Raw genomic sequence first — 21,531 nt, 5'->3', positions numbered from 1 at the left:
AACCCAGGAGGCAGAGGTTGCAGTGAGCTGAGATCACGCAATTGCCCTCCAGTTTGGACAACAAGAGTGAAACTCTGTCTCAAAAAAAAAAAAAAACAAAACAAAAAAAAACAAAACTTTGACTAGTTCAAAGGTAGTGAGTTATCTCAACTGTTCAACTGTTCAGTCAGTTACAGATCAAACTCCTTGCTCTACTCTTTCCCTTCTTCTCACTAGTGCATGTGACTAGCATTAAAATAAATAAAATAAAAAATACTTTACTGCTAAAAAGTGCTAATGATCACCTGCGCCTTCAGCAAGTTGTAATCTTCTTACTGGTGGAGGGTCTTGCCTTGATATTGATGGCTGCTGACTGATCAGGATCGTAGTTGCTGAAAGGTGGAATGGCTGTGGCAATTTCTCAAAATACGACAATAATGAAGTTTTCCACATCGATGGACTCTTCCTTTCACAAAAGACTTCTCTGTAGTATGTGATGCATTTGATAACATTTTACCCACAGTAGAACTTTCATAATTGGAGTCAGTCCTTTCAAACCCTGACACTGCTTTATTAACTAAATTTATGTAATACTCTAAATCCTCTCTTGTCATTCCAACAATGTCCACAGCATCTTTACCAGGAGTAGATTCCTTCTCAAGAAATCACTTTCAGAGCTGGGCGCAACGGCTCACGCCTGTATTTTGGGAGGCCAAGGTGGGAGGATCACTTGAGCCCAGGAGTTTGAGACCAGCCTGGGCAACATGACAAGACCCCCATCTCTAAGAAAATAAAAATAAAGAAACTACTTTCTTCGCATATCCATAAGAACCAACTCCTCATCTATTCAAGTTTTACTATGAAATTGCAGCAATTCAGTCACATCCTCCTCTTTCACTTCTCATTCTGGTTCTCTCATTATTTCCACCACATTTGCAGTAACAGAAGTCTTGCTCCCCTCAAAGTCATCCATAAGTGTTGAAATCAACATCTTCCAAACTCCTGTTAATGTTGCCATTTTGATCTCCTCTGATGAATTACAAATGGTCTTAATGACATCCAGGATTCTAGATTCCAAAGGAATCCTTGTCTATGGAAGCTTATAGCCTTACAAAATGTATTTTTTAAATAATAAGAGTTGAAAGTAGAAATTACTCCTTGATCCATGGGCTGCAGAATAGATGTCGTGTGAGCAGGCAGGAAAAAACAATTTCCTTGCCTGTCCCCATGAGAGTTCTTGGGTGATCAGGTGCAGTGTTAATGAGCAGTAATATTTTGAAAATAATATTTTTTTCTAGGCCAAGCATGGTGGCTCATGCCTGTAATCCCAGCACTTTGGGAGGCTGAGGCAAGCAGATCACTTGAAGCCAAGAATTTGAGACTAGCCTAGCCAACATGACAAAACCCCATCTCTACTAAAAATATAAAATTTAGCTGGGCATGGTGGTGCGCACGTGTAGTCCCAGCTACTCCAAAGGCTGAGGCATGAGAATCACTTCAACCCAGGAGGTGGAGGTTGCAGTGAGCTGAGATTGCACCACTGCACTCCAGCCTCGGCAACAGAGTGAAACGCTATCTCAAAACAAACAAACAAACAAAAAAAGAGTATTTTTTTCTGAGCGCTACTTCTCGTGATCTTAGACTATTCAGTAAACCATGCTGTCAACAGATGGCAGTCATTCAAGCTTGTTGTTCCATTTGTACAGCAGAGGCAGAGTAGATTGAATGGAATTCTTATGAGCCCTAGGATTTTCAGAATAGTAAATGAGCACTGGCTTCAACCTAAAGTCACCATCTGCAGTACCCCTAATAAGAGAGTCAGCCTGTCCTTTGAAGCTTTGAAGCCAGGCATTGACTTTTCTCTAGCTCTAAAATTCTAAGAAGGCATCTTCTTCCAATAGAAGGCTGTTTTGTCTACATGGAAAATCTGTTGTGTAGCACAGTCACCTTCATCAAGGATCTTAGCTAGACCTTCTGGAAACTCGTTGCAGCTGCTGCATCAGCACTTGCTGCTTTACCACATTCATGTTAATGGAGATGGCTTCTTTCCTCAAACCTCACAAACCAACCTCTGCTAGGCCTGTATTTTCCTTCTGCAGCTTCCTTACTTCTCTCAGCCTTCATAGAATTGAAAAGGATTAATGTGGCTGGGCACTGTGGCTCAAACCTGTAATCCCAGCACTTTGGGGGCCAAGGCAGGAGGATCACCCGAGGTCAGGAATTTGAGACCAGCCTGGCCAACATGGTGAAACCCTGTCTCTACTGAAAATACAAAAATCAGCCAGGCGGCCGGGTGCGGTGGCTCACACCTGTAATCCCAGCACTTTGGGAGGCCGAGGTGGATGGATCACGAGGTCAGTAGTTCAAGACCAGCCTGACCAACATGGTGAAACCCTGTCTCTACTAAAAATACAAAAATTAGCCAGGTGTGGTGGCGTGTGCCTGTAGTCCCAGCTACTCGGGAGGCTGAGGCAGGAGAATTGCTTGAACCTGGGAGGCAGAGGTTGCAGGGAGCCGAGATCTCACCATTGCACTCCAACTTGGCTAACAGAGTGAGATTCCATCTCAAAAATGAATAAATAAATATAAAAAATCAGCCGGGCATGGTGGTGGGTGCCTGTAATCCCAGCTACTCAGGAGGCTGAGGCAGGAGAATTGCTTGAGCCCAGGAGATGGAGGTTGCAGTGAGCCGAGTTCGTGCCACTGCACTCCAGCCTGGCTGACAGAGTGGACTCTGTCTCAAAAAAAAAAAAAGGAAAGGAAAAAAATGCATATTTCCAAGCTTTGTCCACTGGAAATATCTAGAAACAAAGGCTAACCCAGTAGCAATGAATACATCTAGTATCAGATCGGATTACTAAATATCATTTCCCACTGAAGGGAACCAGGGATCTTTGGAGAGATGTATAATTCCAAGTCTGGGGCAGGAAATGTACAAGATGAGCCAGGAACATCTTGTGGTACTGGAAAACAAAGATATGTATAAAAGATCACTAGGGTCACATCAAAAGATTCAAGAGATAACTTGAAGACTGGCAAAAGATGGGGAAATTTGCACCTCAATAAGAATAATAACCACAATTATGTGAAACATAAAACTGTTAATCCATTATTTATTATTTTTATTTATACTTATTTATTTATTTTTTATTTAACATTTTTAAAAGGTCGCCATTGGAATATGCTAGGGCAACAAATCATTACTTTAAGAACTGGAAAATAAAAGGATCTTTTTTGAGATGCAGTCTCGCTCTGTCGCCCAGGCTGGAGTGCAGTGGCTTGATCTCAGCTCACTGCAACCTCCACCTCCTGAGTTCAAGCAATTCTCCTGCCTCAGCCTCCTCAGCTGGGATTACAGGCATGCACCACCACGCCCGGCTAATTTTTATATTTTTTAGTAGAGACAAGGTTTCACTGTTTTGGCCAGGCTGGTCTCTAACTCCTGATCTCAAGTGATCCACCCACCTCAGCTTCCCAAAGTGCTGGGATTACGGGCGTGAGCCACTGTGCCCAGCCTAATTATTTTGTCTTTCTTATCCTCACTGTACCAACAGGCAACCAAATGATGATGGGGAGAGTTTTTCTTTATAGACCTATTTCAGCTAGTAAATGAAGAAGAAACGGGAGGACTTAGAATATCAGTTTTAGGCTGGACACCATGCCTCACACCCGTGATCCCAGCACTTTGGGAGCCCAAGGGAGGGGAGCAGATCACTTCAGGTCAGGAGTTGGAGACCAGCCTAGCCAACATGGTAAAACCCCGTCTCTACTAAAACTACAAAAATTAGCCTGGCGTGGTGGCATGCACCTGTAATCCCAGCTACTCGGGAGGCCGAGGCAGGAGAATTGCTTGAACTTGGGAGACAGAGGTTGACCTGAGTGAGCCAAGATCACGCCACTGCACTCCAGCCTGGGTTACCAGGTGAGACTCTGTCCCAAACATATGTGTGTGTGTGTGTGTGTGTGTGTGTGTGTGTGTGTGTTCGCGCGCGTGCGCGCATGCATTTTAACCTCTAATGAATTAAAGGATCTAGGCAATGATCATCTATGGCTGCTAACCTCACAAAAAGAGGGAAAAACACAAAACCACCCATGAAGTAGTCTTGCCCCCTCCCCTCCCCAAAGAATCAAATTAAGCTTCTAGATGTAATTACAGAAAATGCAGGTATAGATTACCTTGACACTATAGGAATGCAATTACTAATATCCAGACTATGGGAAACTTGCAAAACCGAAAACATAAAAATAAAAAATAAGATCCAACATCTACTCCCAATTTTTAAAAGCTCTTAGTAGTACAGCTTTAATGAGACATATATAACAAGTCAAAAGGCAGTTTCATGATTATTGGTGAAACAGCAGAAGCACTCCCATGAAAGTTTCAGGAAAAAGACAATGTTGTCCTCTGATACCAGTAACATTTGAGAGACTGTTCTGCAAGTACTGGCCAAGGCAATTAGAAAAGAAAACAAATTACAAGGTGTAATGAAAACAAAACAAAACAAAAACAAAAAGAAGATGTGATGATGAGGTAAAATTATCATTATTTGAAAGAGAGGTCACTAATTCTGGGGATCTTAAGAAAATAAAATAAAAATCATTAGGAACAAAATAATTCAGTCGATATCTAGTTTAAAAATGGATTTATAAAAACCAACAGGTCTGCTGTAGACAAGGGGTCTGAAAACTATGGCCTGTGGTTCAAATCCAACCCCTTGTCTGTTTTTGCAAAGATTTACTGGAACACAACAACGCTCATTCATTTATGTATTGTCTATGGTTGCTTTCATGCTGTAACGGTGAAGTTGAGTAGCTGCGACAGAAGCCATAAAGTCCACAAAACCTAAAATATTTACTATTTGACCCCTTACAGAAAAAGTTTGCCAACCCCTGCTATAGATTAAAAAAAAAAAAATCAGTCAGAAAATAAAATGAAAAAAATAAAGGCCCCAATTTTGGTTTTTAGAGAAAGGGTCTCCCTCCGTAACCCAGGCTGGTGTGCAGTGGTGCAATCGTGACTCAAACGGCAGCCTCAAACTCCTGGGCTTCAGTGATCTTCCCATCTTAGCTTCTTGAGTAGCTGGGACTACAGGCACATGCCACTGTGCCCCACTCATGTTTAAAAAAATCTTTTCTCTGTAGGAACGGAGTCTTGCTATGTTTCCCAGGCTAGCCTCAAACTCCTGGCCTCAAGCAATCCTCCCCTATCTTGGCCTCCTAAAGCATTGGAATTACAGGTGTGAAGCATCATGCCCAGCCCCTCAGTTCTTTTTTTTTTTTTTTTTTTTTTTTTTTTTTTTTTTGAGACGGAGTCTCGCTCTGTTGCCCAGGCTGGAGTGCAGTGGCGCGATCTTGGCTCTTGGCTCACTGCAAGCTCCGCCTCCCGGGTTCACGCCATTCTCCTGCCTCAGCCTCTCCGAGTAGCTGGGACTACAGGCGCCCGCCACCACACCCAGCTAATTTTTTTTTGTATTTTTAGTAAAGACAGGGTTTCACCATGGTCTTGATCTCCTGACCTTGTGATCCGCCTGCCTCGGCCTCCCAAAGTGCTGGGATTACAAGCGTGAGCCACCACGCCCGGCCGGCCCCTCAGTTCTTAACAGAAACAATTATTAATATAAGCTAGGAAGAAATAAACTTTACAATATGTATTAATAACTATTATATATGAAAAAAACCTCACAACTGTACAGATATCCAAGGAGATGTGAATAAATGGAATTATGTCTTTCCTGATAGAAAACTAAAGCAAGCCTTTTTCTAAATTAATCTGCCACTCTAGTCAAAGACCAACAGGAATACATCTGCAGTTGAACAAATTGGGTATATTACTCCTGCACTCTGGGGAATTTCAGTAAGAGGGTGCTAGAAAGGACTTAAAGGAGGATTTGTGCCCATGTTCAGTGATTTCAGTCAGGGTTTAGGGAAGCCAGGCTGCTCTCTGGCTTGGATGCTGTCAGAGGTGGGGGTATGTTTATGACAAACTATCTTAACGAATCCTGCCCAGAAGGAGAGAAGATTAGTTGGAGGCTAATGCTGTAATTGGTAAGGAAACAACAGTCACTCTCTTATGGGAGAAAGAGGGATGTTTCATGCCTTTTGTGGTTTGGACAGTGTTCACCTTTGCCAGCGTTCAGATGTGACGATGTAGTAGTTCTGTTTCTGTCTTGCTCCCTCATGGTCACAGAGTGACCTTGTCCGATGCTGATGTTCTCTGAAATTGTTTATGTTCAACAGAATACAAAGACCAGCTCCCAGATGTCCAGGGATTTATAAATTCAATGCAATTTAAATCTAAATTTCCAGTTTTGTGTTTGTTTTATGTGAGAACTTGAAAAAATATATCTAAGTTGGGTGTCTGAACAAATAAACATTAGAGAAGAGATGAGAAACCAAAGAGAGAGAATTGTGAAATCTAAAAGACTGAAAAATGTTGATAAATTTGGCTACAAAAACTTAGTCTTTGTCCTGGGTGCAGTGGCTCACGCCTGTAATTCCAGCGTGATTTGGGAGGCCAAGGCGGGCAGATCACTTGAGTTCAGGAGTTCAAGACCAGCCTGGGCAACATGGCGAAACTCCGCCTCTACCAAAAATACAAAAATTAGCTGCGTGGTGGCGCAGGCCTGTGGTTCCAGCTGCACCGGAGGCTGAGGTTGGGGGATGGATTAAGCCTGGGAGGTCGAGGCTGCAGTGAGCCAATCAAACCACCGCACTCCAGCCTAGGCGAGTGAGACCTTGTCTAAAAAACCAAACAACAACAAAAATAAGTCTTTGTCCAGCAAAAATCACCTTTACACAGGTTTGCAAGACAGACCACAGATAAAACAGTTTCAATGCTTTTGAGAAAAGGGTTGATGTCCCTAATAAACTAAAAATGAATAACCTACCTACTAATCAATATAAAAAGAGTACTTTTCAGAATCCTTTTAGATTTTTACAACGACATGTGCCATTAAAAACAATAAAAAAAAACCCGGCTGGGCGCGGTGTCTCACGCCTGTAATCCAAGCACTTCAGGAGGCCGAGGCTGGAGGATCACCTGAGGTCAAGACTTTGAGACCAGCCTGGCCAACATGGCGAAACCCCGTCTCTACTAAAAATACAAAAATTAGGTGGGCGTGGTGGTGCGCGCCTGTAATCCCAGCCACTCCGGAGGCTGAAGCAGGAGAATCGCTTGAACCCGGGAGGCAGAGGTTGCAGTGAGCTGAGATCGTGCCACTGCACTCCAGCCTGGGCGACAAAACGAGACTGTATCTAAAAATAATAATAATAATAATTAAAAGAATGAAAAAGAAGGAAGGAAGAGAAAGAAGGAGGAGGGGGGGGGAAGGGAGGGGAGGGGAGGGAGGGAAGGAAGGAAGGAAAAAAGCAAAACAAAACTGGAAAACCCTAGGACTTGGACCCAGGGAGTGTTAGGGGTAAGGGGACTACACTTCCCGTGAAGCTCCGCGGCGGCTTCCCGTGAGGCACCGCGGAGGCTTCCTGAGAGGCCCTGCGCGCTTTCCGCGCCAGCTTTAGCGTCAGCCCGCGAGCCCTGGTGTCGCGTAGGAGCGAGGATGGAGAGCGGCGACGAGGCGGCCATCGAGAGGCACCGCGTCCACTTGCGCTCCGCTACATTGCGCGACGCCGTCGCCGCCACACTGCACCTGCTGCCCTGCGAGGTCGCGTTGGACGGGCCCGCCCCAGTGGGGCGCTTCTTCACCCCCGCCATCCGCCAGGGCCCCGAGGGTGAGCGCCGCGGCCGGACTACGGCTCCCGGCAGCCCCCGCGCCGGCCCGCGCGCTCCTCATCGCCTGGGCTCCTGGGGATCGTGTTCCGTCCGGAGGTGGCGGGAGGGCAGCTCCGGGCTCGCCCCTAGGGGCTCCTGCCTGAGGCCCTTTGCGCCTCCCGCTCCAGGACTCGAAGTGTCGTTTCGGGGCCGCTGTCTACGGGGAGAGGAGGTGGCGGTGCCGCCTGGCCTCGTGGGATATGTGATGGTGACGGAAGAGAAGGAGGTGTCGATGGGGAAGCCAGACCTCTTGCGGGATTCCGGGACTGACGACCAAGCAGAGGAGCCGCTGGAGCGGGATTTCGTGAGCAAAGGGATAGGGTTGAAAGGGGGTGCGGGCGGGAGCTGTAGTCCCGATGCCGAGCCAGGCCCCTTCCCCAGGACCGCTTCATTGGAGCCACTGCCAGCTTCAGCCGCTTCACCCTGTGGGGTCTGGAGACCATCCCTGGCCCGGATGCCAAAGTGCGTGGGGCCTTAACTTGGCCCAGCCTTGCGGCAGCGGTGAGTAAACGAGGAGCTCCGTCTTGCCCCCGGGTGGATGGGCTGGGGAGCACAATTGGGCAGACGGAGCCTGGAGGATTCTACTGGGCAGTGCGTTGAAGCGTAGCTCCCTGACCACTCTTCCTAGCATGTCTAGAAGGGGTTATTCTCAACAGCTGGGTCCTTCCTCGGGTATAGGGGCCAGCCTGCCGCCCTGTCTTACAAGTCGAACAGTAGAGGCGACTCCTGTTGCAGATTCACGCACAGGTGCCCGAGGACTGAGAACCAGAGCTTGAAATTCAAAGCTGCGATCCCTTCACAGCAGTAAACCAGCTCTTTGGAACCACTGATTCCATCACCCCAATAAAGGAGCTCTTCACAGCACCTGTGAGTCTGGGCGCCTTAGAGCCCCTAAGCCAGCATGGGCCCCTTTCCCCCGCCCCTCAAGAACTTTGCATGGCTCTGGCATATAGAAACAATTTATTGCCAGGGGCAATATGGGTAAGAGAAGCCAGAATTTTTTGCAGCCAGCACCCACCCCACCCCCAACTTCTACTTTACAAAAGAAATTTTTACAATCACCAGCCCTCTGTACAGAGCTCCCCCACCCCCCATCTCACTGTACACAGCTGCCTGGCTCCCTTTGGTCCCTGGTTCAGAGCAGGCCTGGGCCTGTGGCCAGCTGACCTTGGAGGTGGCCTGAGCCCTGAGCTCGCCTTGCTGCCGGGCACCAATGGGCCCCTGCCAGGCCTGTCCCCTCCTTTTGGAGCTGTCCTCAGCGCCATCTCCCTTAGAGTGCTTTGTGGGAGCTACAGTGGGGGCGGGGTGGGCTATCAGCCCCAGTCCTGCTGCCGTCTTGGTACTGCAGTGGGCAGTGCCTGGTCACCACTTCCCCCTCTTGCTCCAGTCCTTGGGAGTGAAGTGCAGACACTTGGAGTCAATCCGCAGGAGCCGCTTGAGCATGGCCCGCTCATGGCCATCCACGATGTCCTCTGACAGTGTGAGGATGTACTGGCCCTGGGCAGAGCAGATGGGTTCAGCAGGTGGACAGCCCACAGGGGCCTGCACTCTGCATCCCACACACCTGTCTCCCCTGCCTGCCTCCCTACCTTGTAGTAGTTGATGAGATTGAGGTACTGTAGAGTGGAGATGACATCCTCCTTCTTGATGCTGGTGATTTCACTAATCTCACTGTGGGAGAGCAAAGGTCAGGTTCCCTGAGGACCTTCATCTGTCCCCAGGAGCCCCAAGAGTGAGTGAGAAAGCCCAGGAACAGACAGGCCATGCCATGTACCCCCAGGTAGGCAGCGCCAGGCTCACTTGATGGTGATCTGTGGCCTCTCCCCGCTCTCCGACTTCAGCCCCATCAGGATCTCCAGGATGGTCTGGGACCAGTAGCTTCGATAGGATAGGAGGCCAAGGTCTGAGAGGGGCTTCTCAGGGGTCCCTGTTTTCCCTTCCACTTTGGAGAGTTCATAGCCTAAAGCAATGGAGCAGGAGAGGGTGAGTAAGAGGTCACAGATGAACATAAGCAACATTTGAAAACACAGGTCGCCAAGGCAGGTTGCCTAGTTCCCATCATGGCCCTGCCCCTTGGCAGTTCTGTGCCCTCCGCTTCTCTGTGCCTCAGTTCCCTCAGGAAGAACTGAGTATTCACTCTTCCCCTGTGTGCTGAGCACAGTGGAGGGCATGAGGGCACTGAGAGGAGCAGCTGCAGTCAACCATGAGGGTGATCAGAGGCCAGTGAAGGCTTATGGGCCGGGGATGCAGAGAAAATGGCTCAAAGCTGCCTCCAATTTTCCTTTGCCATCCCAGGCTCCATGTCTGGGCATGTAAGGAAGTGGAGACAGATTCCTGTCTCTAATCCAGACCTGATAATGCTTCAATTCTCAAAGTCCTCCTAGCTGGGATCTCAGCTGCTGTAAGACCTGAGTGGCCTGACTGGGTGGTTGTGAGGATGCAAGGAGAAAAGGTGCACCAAGGTGCCTCCCAAGTCGGGGAGACCATTCCTGGGAGCCAGGTGACTGACCCCCACCGTGGGTATTTCCCTCCAACTAGTGCTGATAGCTGGGCACTGGGAGAAGTCCCAAGTGAGATCCTCAGACCCTGCACAGCCCTGAGTGGCTTCACATCTCTTGGTCAGTGTCTTCATTCTCCCCAGTCAGGGACCTGGGATGTTTGTTTCTTCTAGAAGCCCTTCCTCACCCTCAGAATGGACCTTAGCCCCTTGCTGGTCCTACCCACATCCCGTATCCATTGCTGTCTGAGCTCCAAGACTGAGTTTCTTCAAGGATCCATTTGTGCTACCAGGCTGAGAAGTTCTGAGAATGTGACCCCATCTGGGCATCATTTAACCAATAAAATGTCTCAAATGGACCATAACCTTGATCAGGTAAAGCCTCTGTGTCTTCACCAGGCCAACAGCTAGAACTTCGTTTCTCAGGTCAGAGCTTGGTTATTCCAAGTGAGTGGTGAGACAGACAGAATGGGAGGTGATGGGGAGTAAGAGGCTGGGAAGAAGGGGCTTCAGGGTTGAGGAGGGCACTGAAGAGCCCATGTGTGATGAAGGTCAGAGTCCCTTCTGGCTTTAAGAGACTGACCACTGGACACAAGGAGCAAGGGACAAATCCATGCTTACGTCTATCTGTTGACAGCATTTTGGACACCTGCCTGCAAGGCTCAGGGGATAACTGCGGACATTAACCACTGGTCCTTGCCCAAGGACTTGTATCATGGCACACGTTACCAGATACATGAGCACCAGCGGCTCACTAACCTTCTGCCTGTGGCCCCAGGCAGGAGCATGTAAATCAGATTCGGGGAAAGCTAAGTGGCACTTAGAACCCTGGCTAAGGAGCAAACTGTGGGGCTGAGAACCTACCCCAGATAAGCAGGGCAGTCAGCCTGAATGGAGAGAACCCCGAGAGAGTGCCACTGTTATTACTGGCTGGCTCCCCTAGAGGCTGGGCTGCACAGCCAGGGTTGAGAATCATGGTAGCCCAGCACATCTGCCCATGAGGCACCCACCGATCATGGGTGCACTACCCCCTGGCCGCAGCACACATACTCACTGAACTCGATCAGCAGCTTGCCGTAGCCCCGGCGCTGGTAGGGAGGCAGGGTTAGGATGCAGGCCACATTGTAGTCTTCTGTTGATTCTTTCTCCTGGAAAAGGTGCAGGTGAGTGTCAGGGAAGGGACCTGGCTCAGGACAGGGCAAAGGGACAGCCTGGGCAGGCACTGACCTTGGAGAAGTAGCCCACGATGTGGAAGCCCTTACAGTCATACTCCGTCATGACGTAGAAGAGGAAAGGGTCTGTGTCATAGTACAGTGTCTTATGGTCAAGGAAACACTTGGCCAAAAGACACAGGTTCTGGGAATAACTCTGCAAGAGAAAAGGCTTGTCACCAGTCTGGGTATCCCACCTTGAGCCTGGCCAGTGGTTCAGGGTCAACCAGGAACCAGGAACAGTGGTTCGTGCTATGCCCCAGGCTGACAGGTAATGAGTGTTCTTCCCTGGCTGGGCCTGACCCACTCCACCAGCTCACAGCTTAGGCAGTGCTGCTTCTCAGTGTTGAAAAGCCTGTGTGCCAGATGCGTGATGGTATCTAAGTGCCTCCCTGCTCAGTCGGGCAAGTTTCCCGCCTTGCTCCACACACCTCCATCTAAGCCTGGCCAGGAGAGACCACTGCCCTTTAATGTTTTTAACAGCAGTCAACAAACTAATGTGTCCAAAGTCAGACTCTGACCACGGCTCCTTAGAGAAGGTCTCTCCCTATCTGACAGTCTTGAAAGTCTAGCTGTTAAAACACCTAGCATTCTACATCCACAGTCACACCTCCTGGGAACTGACCTGCTACTCTACAACAGAGTTAAGGAGTTCTGGAATTTAACAAAATAATTGCCTTAGGGGTTACCCCAGCAAAATTATGAATCCTGCTGCTTTATTTCTGCACACGATTTCTCCTGCATTTCTGGCATTGTGTTTTGTTTTTGTTTTTTTTTTGAGACAGGGTCTCACTCCTGTCACCCAGGCTGGAGTGCAGTGGTGCAATCATGAATCACTGCAGCCTTGACTTCCCAGGCTCAGGTGATTCTCCCAACTCAGCCTCTGAGTACCTGGGGGTTTCTCCATGTTGCCCAGGCTGGTCTCGAAATTCTGGGCTCAAGTGATTGGCCCACCTCGGCCTCCCAAAGTGCTGGGGTTATAAGTATGAGCCACTGTGCCCAGCCAGAAATTGCTTATTATTATTTTTTTTAGACAGAGTCTCGCTGTCTCCCAGGCTGAAGTACAGTGGCACAATCTTGGCTCACTGCAAGCTCTGCCTCCTGGGTTCATGCCATTCTCCTGCCTCAGCCTCCCGAGTAGCTGGGACTACAGGTGCCCGCCACCACGCCCAGCTAATTTTTTGTATTTTTTAGTAGAGACGGGGTTTTACCGTGTTAGCCAGGATGGTCTCGATCTCCTGACCTTGTGATCAGCCCGCCTCGGCCTCCCAAAGTGCTGGGATTACAGACATGAGCCACCACGCCCAGCAATTGCTTTTTTTTTTTTTTTTTTTTGAGACGGAGTCTTGCTCTGTCACCCAGGCTGGAGTGCAGTGGCGCGATCTCGGCTCACTGCAAGCTCCGCCTCCCGGGTTCACGCCATTCTCCTGCCTCAGCCTCTCCGAATAGCTGGGACTACAGGCGCCCGCCACTGCGCCTGGCTAATTTTTTGTATTTTTTTTAGTAGAGACGGGGTTTCACCGTGGTCTTGATCTCCTGACCTCATGATCCGCCCGCCTCGGCCTCCCAAAGTGCTGGGATTACAAGCGTGAGCCACCAGCAATTGCTTTTTTTTTTTTTTTTTTTTTGAGACGGAGTCTCGCTGAGTGGCACGATCTCGGCTCACTGCAAGCTCCGCCTCCCGGGTTCACGCCATTCTCCTGCCTCAGCCTCTCCGAGTAGCTGGGACTACAGGCGCCCGCCACCACGCCCGGCTAATTTTTTTTTGTATTTTTAGTAGAGACGGGGTTTCACCGTGGTCTCAATCTCCTGACCTCGTGATCCGCCCGCCTCGGCCTCCCAAAGTGCTGGGATTACAAGCGTGAGCCACCGCGCCCGGCCAGCAATTGCTTTTTAACTGCCTGCTGCTACGTACTGCCACTTGGATGCCCAGGTCCATGTTAATAATTACAGAATAGTGGTTAACACAGCATCTTCATCACCTGAGCTCTGTCTCATGTAAGAGCCTTCCCTCATCCTCCCTTTTGTGCCTCCCAGCCAGAATGATCTTTGCCTTTCACAAAGACCATCTTTGTGCATCCATGCCTACTCAGAACACCACTGTGAGAAATTCCCTCAGTCACTTTGTCATCCACCAAGGCTCAAAGGTAACCCTCTATGAAGCTCTGCTGACCACCTCCTTTGGGTGCTGCTAACCTACCCTCTGTTTCATGACACTTAGGACACTGGGAGCTAGAGGTCATTGGTATGTCTGTCTCTCCCATGGACTAAGCTGTCAGAGAACAGAGACTGTCTCATTCCTGGCTACCTGCACCTGCCACACAGCAGGAACTCAATAAAAATGGACTGAACTGATCTGCTGGCTTGACTGGTCAGTGTTTACCTGAGCAGGAAGCTGTCATTTGATTCACCCCAGCACCCCACTGCCTCTCAGACACTAACCTTGTTCTTACGTCCATCAATCTCAAAGAAGGAGATGGTGCCCTTGCGGTAAATCTCATTGCCTGGAGGATGTCGTAGGTCGCACTTGGTCTGGGGAAGAGAGGAGGATCAGGAACAAGGGCAACGTGGAGAGTGCTGGGAAGGCAGCCTCCCTGGACCCCTCATACCAAGTGACGCTGAAGACACTTGAGGCTACGGCCGTACTTGAGGCAGAACTCGCACAGGTAGAGGACAGGCAATGTGGTGAGTTCCTGTGGGTACGGGGAGAAGTACCACGGCTTAAGGCGGTGCCGGCCGAGCTCAATGCACTCAATGTTCTTCATCCGGGTGACGATGTCGTCGTGGCTTCGGTCAGACACCAGGCTGCCAGTCATGCGTGGTGCTGACGGTATTCCATCTGAGCTGTCCTGGGAGTCCTGCCCAGGGCCAGTGGAAAATACCAGGTTATAAGAGAGAGCGCAGCAGGACACCATAGCTCACAGCCCTTTGACAGGTTTCCTTCAAGCCTAACAGCAACCCTATGGGGGAGGTACCATGATCCCCAATTTCCAGATAAAAAACCTGAAACCCTAAGGGATTGATGATGTGGAAAAGATCACCCAATGACCCTGTTTTTGAGATGGAGTCTCACTCTGTCGCCCAGGCTGGAGGGCAGTGGCGTGATCTTGGCTCACTGCAAACTCCACCTCCGGGGTTCAAGCAATTATCCTGCCTCAGTTTTCTGAGTAGCTGGGATTACAAGTGCCCGCCACCACGCCTGGCTAATTTTTGCATTTTTAATAGAGACAAGGTTCCACCATGTTGCCCAGGCTGGTCTCGAACTCCTGACCAAAGGTGATCCGCCCACCTTGGTTGGCCTCCCAAAGTGCTGGAATTACAGGTATGAGCCATGGTGCCCGACCCCAATGACTCATTTGAACCGTGTTCTGCCTGGCTCCTAATCCCAGCAACACTAGCCCTGCCTACCACCCCTTCTTTATTTTTAAACTCATCATTAAATAACTCTCCACCCTGCCTGCATCCCTTCCTTTTCACCCAGCTCCCTTCTGCTGCTCCCCAGACCCACCTCATCAGTGCCCAAACAATTCGATTTTCGCTTCCGTCCTGGCTGGGCTGCCACTGCCCTACGGGCTGCTCCATTCTGCCGGGATAGTAGGTAAAGAAGGGATGGCTGTGAAATGAGCCTGAAAGAGGCCACCAGAGGGTAGAAGAGAGGAAGGGAACAAGAGATGATTTGGGGAACTCACCTGGGGAAAAACCGAGGCCGGGGCTGTCTCGCTGGGCACTGGAGTTGCTGGTGAAACCACCTCCACCTTCCGTTTCTGCAGAGAGAAACCAACAAAGGTGGGTCAGAAGGTAGAAAAGGTGGGACCTGAGAAGAAAGCAAGGTCCCTGGAATTGCTGAGGGTACCGTTGAGCGGTGGTTGGGCTGCAGGCAGGAGCTGGAGGAGAGCGGCTGGTCAGGCTCGCCACCGGGAATGGCCTCCCGCTCCTTGGGCAGGTTGAAGCGGAGTGTGATCTGGACCGGGATTGGCAAGGTCTTCCCGCTGGCCTGGGCCGAGGCCGGCTGTAGAAATAGGTCCAGGGTCTTCCTCTGGGGCGGGGATGGCAGTGGGATGGGGAAGGGGAAGAGGGATCCCTCACCTCAAAATTATCAAACCCCACCCTCGCCTTCTGAAGGACACAGGACTAGCTACTGGACTCTGGGAGCTACATGTGCAATTTGGCCCCCATCCTTTGCAAGATGAAGTCAGAGTGAGAGGGAGCCGCCTCCTGCCCATCCAGGAGACCCTAATGCCAACAGATAAGAGAAATAGGAGGCAGGAGAGAAGAGGTGAAGTGGGGGACCTACTCACCACCTCTCTCTCTGGAGAGCCGGGACGGGACCCAGGAAGTCCGTTCTTGGTGGGGGTCTTGGCCTCTTTCTTGGGGAACTGGATCTTCTTTAGGTCCAGCCGCTCGTGCGTCACCCATTCATCCAGACGTTTGTTGACTGTAGCAGTGGGGATGGCTCAGGACAGAATGCCAAAGGCTGTCCCCCAACCCTACCCTGATGCCCCACCTCAGGACCAGAACTCACAGTCAATGTAATGGACGTAGAAAAGCTTTCGGCCACTGATGTCCTTCACGCTCAGGATCTCGGCCAGGGCTATGGGAATAGCATAAGCAGGGGCCTTAGACGGGCCAGGCTATGAGACTCCACCCTTCCACGACCTGAACTCCATCCCCAGGCCGGATCCCTAAGCTCCAGCACTTAGAAGGTCTCTCCTATGCCTCCTTCAGTCACAAGTGCCACCCCTTTCCAGGCCCCGCCCTGTACCTCTCGGAGCAGCTAAGAGCCACGCCCCTTCATCAGAGTATCTGCTCCCCGCCCGCCCCATAATTCCAGAGGCCCCTCCCCATCCCGGGGGTTCCGTTGACTCCCTCCCGCCCCTCGCCCTCAGGTTCCTTAGCCCCGCCCCCCAACGTCACTCACGCCACTCATCTTCGTTGTCCTGGTTCCGCCGCAGCACGGGTAGGCGGCAGCCCTCGATTATCTCCCCCTGGGGAGACAGCGCGGCGCCAGGGTCGGCTACTGGGGGGCCTCGGGCTCTACCCACCTCCCCTGGCTCCCTCCGCCCCGCCCCGGGCACCGGACTCACCACCTCCGCCATCTTCCCTCCCTCCACTGCCACTTCCGGCCCCTCTGGGATACGTCACTTCCGGAACCGAGCCCCCTGTGGGCCTGGGCCTCACGAAGCCCCTGTAGAGGGGGACCTTTGAGAGACACCGCGACCCAGCTGCAAGGGGCAAGACTGCCCCTGTGACTTGGGGGAAAACGGAGTGTTACAAGCCTCAGGCCAAGCCCTAGGTGGAAACCCCACAACGTGCACGGCGATTGGGGAACTACTGAGTCCGTCACGTGACGCCCACCGGGTGCGACGCTGGTCACGTGAATGCGGAGCGGGTCACGTGGCAATACCGTTTGGGCTTTGACGGAGGGCAGTCCTCGGGCGTCTCCTTGTGGCGGCGGGAGGTATTGCCGGGAGTCAACTGCGCGCCAGAGGCTGGAGAAAGAAGTGGGCTTAGAGGGGCTCGAAGGCTCCCCAAAGCCTGTGGACTTCATTCCGTAGGCAAGAGGACTCAGGGAAGATTCCTAGCTTTATTTTGTATATTAGGCTTTTTAAATTAATTTATTTATTTATTTATTTATTTATTTTTGAGACGGAGTCTCGCTCTGTCGCCAGGCTGGAGTGCAGTGGCGTGATCTCGGCTCACTGCAAGCTCCGCCTCCTGGGTTCATGCCGTTCTCCTGCCTCAGCCTCCCAAGTATCTGGGACTACAGGCGCCCGCCACCACGCCCGGCTAATGTTTTGTATTTTTAGTAGAGACAGGGTTTCACTGTGTTAGCCAGGATGGTCTCGATCTCCGAACCTCGTGATCCGCCCACCTCGGCCTCCCAAAGTGGCAGGATTACAGGCTTGAGCTACCGCGCCCGGCCTGTGGGGGTCTCTTTTCATTTTTACTCCTAAGCCAGGGTGGGGGGTGGTGGGGGCTGGGACATGGGCTCTTCCGGGGGACACCCCAACTCCTCTGCTCCTTTCTACAACCTCTGCTGTTCCTCTCTTCCCCTTTCCTCATCCTTTCATAATCGCCTTGGTGGGCAGTGGCAAGGTGACTGGCTCAATATCTGAGCATTTATTCTTCCAAATCTTTTTGGGTTTGGGGGAGTTTTTGTTTTGTTCTGTTTTTTAGACAGCATCTCACTCTGTCTCCCAGGCTGGAGTGCAGTGGTGTGATCACGGCTCACTACAGCCTCAACCTTTGGGGCTCATGATCCTCCCCGCTCAGCCTCCCAAGTAACTGGGACCACAGGTCCATGCCACCACACCTGGCTAATCTTTGTATTTTTGGTAGAGACAGAGTTTGGCCATGCTTGCCTAGGCTGGTCGGAACTCCTGGCCTCAAGCCATCCACCCGCCTCAGCCTCCCAAAGTGCCGAGATTACAGGCGTGAGCCACTGTGCCAGCCCATATCTATTGTTTATGACACTGAAACCGGCATCGTGAGTTCTTTTGTTCTACTGTGTCCTGAGTCAGGGACTGGAGTGGGAGGGTCACAGGACAACAGGAAATGTGTGTGTGTCTGTATGTGTGTGTGTGACCTGTGATATGATCTCACACTGTGTTCTCCTGTTCAGGTGTCTGTTAGAATCAGGTTAAGGGGAGTGAGGGAGGGTGGAAGTCTTGGGGGGAATAGTGTTGATGCTTGATTTTGGACCCTAGCAGGGCTGGAAAGAGATTTTGGAGGTAAAAGAGGCCCGAGATAGGGGGAGAGTGTGAGAGTGGGGAGGAAGATGTCTTGAGAATAGGTAAGCCAGATTTCAGGCTGGAGAAGGCAGAATGGGAGTTTGGTCAGAAATGCCCATGGGCGCTGGCTAGAGGAGGCAGCAGACAGGGAGGGAGCTCCAGAGTTTGGGAGGAGGTGGGGAGGCCAGTGGATTGGGCCTGTCTTGCTGTCTGCTTATTCAGTGTTTGGTGATGGGGAAGCAGGATTTTTTTTTTTTTTTCCTTTTTACTGGAATTTGGCCAGATTAAGTTCTAGGACTGCCCTGGACATATGACCTCTCCAAACCCTGGGATCAGCCAAGACTTCTTATGTAGGGTCACCCCAGCCAGCCCCATGGCCCTGTTCTTCATGTGGCTACCTTATCTGGGACCACATTTCCAATGGGTCTCCGATCTAGAAAGCTGTAATGATCCAGAGAGGCTCTAGATCAAGGGGGTGGGGCATGTCTCTGCCAACATGGGACTTAATTACTGTCTCTTTAAAATGTCAACTCCACCAGGCCTTGTGACTTCTTCTTGTCCACTCCTCTATCCTGGGCACATTGTGGACACACAGTAAATATCTGCTGAGTGAATGAGCCAAAATCTGAGGGGATTCCCTAGGGTGGGAAGGAGCCATGTGTCTTTTCTACAGCCTCAAAGGGCAGAAGGCTGACCATCCCATGGAAGCTAAAGGGGGATAGATTTGACCCTACACCACAAAGGGCCTTGACCAGCCAGAGCTGTTGAGAGCATCCTGTCACCTGAGCTGACCATGCTGGGGCCAAGGGTGGACCTGGAATGACACTATGGAAAATGGCTTGCTTCAAGCAGACCTGAAGGGCCCCTGAGAGTCCTTGCAGCCACTGTGTCCAGAACTAGGCTTCTCGATCCCATTGTGGTAGGTAATGGCAATTGAGATGGCAGCGCTCAGCCAAGAGCAGTGGCTCACACCTGTAATCCCAACACTTTGGGAGGCCAAGGTGGGAGGATCACTTGAGTCCAGGAGTTCAGGACCAGCCTGGGCAACATGGTAAAAACCCCCATCTCTACAAAAAATACAAAAATTAGCCAGGGGTAGTGGTGTGGGCCTGTAGTCCCAGCTACCCGGGAGGCCGAGGTGGGAGGATCGCTTGAGCCCAGGATTTCAGGATCAGCCTGGGCAACATAGCCATTCCCCGTCTCCATTTTTTTTTTTAATGTGAAAAAGAGAGAGATGGCAGTCAGACAGATATAGGTTTAAATCCTGGGTCCTCCATTAATCTGTGTGATTTGGGCGTGTTACTCAATGTCTCTAAACCTGTTACCTCGTCTACAATGTGAAGATACTAATGGTATCACCTCAAAGGCTGGCTGTAAGCATTAGATTCAAATAATAACCTTTTTTTTTTTCCTTGAGTCCGAGTCTTGCTCTGTAACCCAAGCTGGAGTGCAGTGGCTTGCTGCAACCTCAAACTCCTGGGCTCAAGCGATCTTCCCACCTCAGCTTCCCGAGTAGCTGGGACCACAGATGCACACCACCATGCCCTGCTCTTTTCTGGGTTTGTTTGTTTTTGTATAAACAGGTTCTCAGTTTGTTGCCCCGGCTGGTCTCAAACTCCTGACCTGAAGCAATCCTACTGCTGCAACCTCCAAAGCGCTGGGATTACAGGCATCACCCACTGCACTCAGCCTCAAACAATAGCCTATTATTTAGAGCAACATCTATTTTAGATCAACATCTGGCACACGGCCTAGACTCAATAAACATTGGCTATTGTTACCATGCTGGAGATGGGCCAGAGGGGGCTGGTTCCTACTGCCCAGTGAACCAGGACGGACCACATGTAAACAAACTGGTTGGCAGACAGAAAGGTGCATGAGTGCTTCTTTAGATACCCAAAGTGCACTTTTCTAGTATGATACAATTTTTTTAAGAGACAGGGTCTTGCTATGTTGCCCAGGCTGGAGTACTGTGGCTGCTCACAGGCACGGTCCCACTACTGATCAGCTCAGGAGTTTGGATCCACTCCTTTCCAACTTGGACAGGTTCACCCCTCTTAGGCAACGTGGTGGTCCTGCTCCCGGAAGGTCACCCTGTTGAAGCTGAACTTGGTGCAGACACCCAATGGGCATAGTGCACTGTCGCCTAGAACTCCAGGGCTAAAGCAAGCCTCCCGCCTCAGGCTTCCCAGTAGCTAGAACTGTAGACATATGCCACCATAGGGGTGTGCTTAGCAATTTCATACAATTTGGATTCATGTACTTCCAAATAATCATGGAGAGTGGGGAGCAATATCCAGAGATGCAAAAGGTGGTGTTTTTAAAAGAGCTACAGAAACAGATACTAAATCCATAACTAGTACTGATGTTTCTCATTTGTGTTAAATACAAAATGACAGAAATCTTGATTCTAAGTCGCTTATGCACACAGAAAGGCTTCAGGCCTAGTTTCTTCCCTCTTAGAACAAACATCTCCAACAAAAAAGCTATCTAGGGCTGGGCACAGTGGCTCAGGCCTGTAATCTCAGCACTTTGGGAGGCTGAGGCGGGCAGATCACTTGAGGTTAGGAGGTCCAGACCAGCCTGGCCAACATGGTGAAACCCCATCTCTACTAAAAATACATAAATGAGCCAGGCGTGGTGGCACACACCTGTAATCCCAGCAACTAGAGTGGCTGAGGCAAGAGAATCGCGTGAACCCAGGCTGCGGAGGTGTCAGTGAGCCAAGATCACACCACTGCACTCCAGCCTGGGCAGCAGAGCAAGACTCTGTCTCAAATAAAAAATAAAAAAAAAAAAAAGAAAGCTCTCTAGATTGTGCTACTGACAATACTTACATTGTTTTATTAACCTAAACTCTGTGTTAAACTGGATCATTTGTGGAAATAATAAGTACATCAATAATGACAATAAACTTTCAGGGTTTTTTATCATTTTATTTTTTGAGACAGAGTCTCATTCTGTCACCTAGGCTGGGGTGCACTGGCACAATCACAGCTCACTGGAGCCCCAACTTCCCAGGCTCAAGTGATTCTCCCACCTCAGCCTCCTGAATAGCTGGGATTACAGCTGCATGCCACCAAGCCTAGTTAATTTTATTTTTTTTTTAGAGATGGGGTTTCACTATGTTACCCAGGCTGGTATCAAACTCCTGGACTCAAACTATCTTCCTGCCTCAGTCTCCCAAAACAGTGCTGTGATTTTAACCAAGTATTCCCATTTTTCTTAGAAAAAGAGAATAAGTTACTATTTTTTTTCTTCTTTTCTCTTTTCCCTTTTCTCCACTTCTCCTATTCGCCACTTCCTAATTAACCAATACAATTATAACCTTTCAGCTCCCCTTCA

At 50.2% G+C, this 21,531-nt stretch overlaps 2 protein-coding genes across 6 annotated transcripts; one reads left to right on the top strand and one right to left on the bottom strand.

Moving 5' to 3' along the window:
• The first annotated feature begins 7,468 nt into the window (after nucleotides 1-7,468).
• RNASEH2C (ribonuclease H2 subunit C) lies at nucleotides 7,469-8,611 on the top strand. The gene is made up of 4 exons (XM_032153458.2): nucleotides 7,469-7,707; nucleotides 7,876-8,051; nucleotides 8,129-8,248; nucleotides 8,483-8,611. Exons 1-4 carry the CDS (start codon nucleotides 7,536-7,538, stop codon nucleotides 8,507-8,509), a joined length of 495 nt encoding a protein of 164 aa, XP_032009349.1. The 5' UTR covers nucleotides 7,469-7,535; the 3' UTR covers nucleotides 8,510-8,611.
• Nucleotides 8,612-8,639: 28 nt separating this feature from the next.
• Nucleotides 8,640-16,642, bottom strand: KAT5 (lysine acetyltransferase 5). 5 transcript variants are annotated; one of them, XM_032153450.2, is made up of 14 exons: nucleotides 16,540-16,642; nucleotides 16,374-16,440; nucleotides 15,978-16,046; nucleotides 15,754-15,890; nucleotides 15,309-15,464; nucleotides 15,145-15,219; nucleotides 14,964-15,038; nucleotides 14,065-14,313; nucleotides 13,898-13,987; nucleotides 11,472-11,612; nucleotides 11,299-11,392; nucleotides 9,548-9,707; nucleotides 9,337-9,418; nucleotides 8,640-9,244 (listed from the first exon to the last, which is right to left on the bottom strand). In XM_032153450.2, exons 1-14 carry the CDS (start codon nucleotides 16,549-16,551, stop codon nucleotides 9,110-9,112), a joined length of 1,542 nt encoding a protein of 513 aa, XP_032009341.1. In that variant the 5' UTR covers nucleotides 16,552-16,642; the 3' UTR covers nucleotides 8,640-9,109. The 5 variants fall into 5 exon arrangements, with proteins under 5 accessions (XP_032009341.1, XP_032009344.1, XP_032009339.1 ...); XM_032153453.2 differs by lacking the exon at nucleotides 15,309-15,464 and having other exon boundaries at nucleotides 16,540-16,638; XM_032153448.2 differs by having other exon boundaries at nucleotides 16,374-16,578.
• Between the last annotated feature and the right edge of the window lie 4,889 nt (nucleotides 16,643-21,531).

Source organism: Hylobates moloch, unplaced genomic scaffold (genome assembly GCF_009828535.3).
Source record: "Hylobates moloch isolate HMO894 unplaced genomic scaffold, HMol_V3 SCAFFOLD_5, whole genome shotgun sequence".
Lineage (NCBI taxonomy): Eukaryota > Metazoa > Chordata > Mammalia > Primates > Hylobatidae > Hylobates > Hylobates moloch.
Note: the sequence above shows the minus strand (reverse complement) of the source record. Positions and strands in the feature narration are given on the sequence as shown.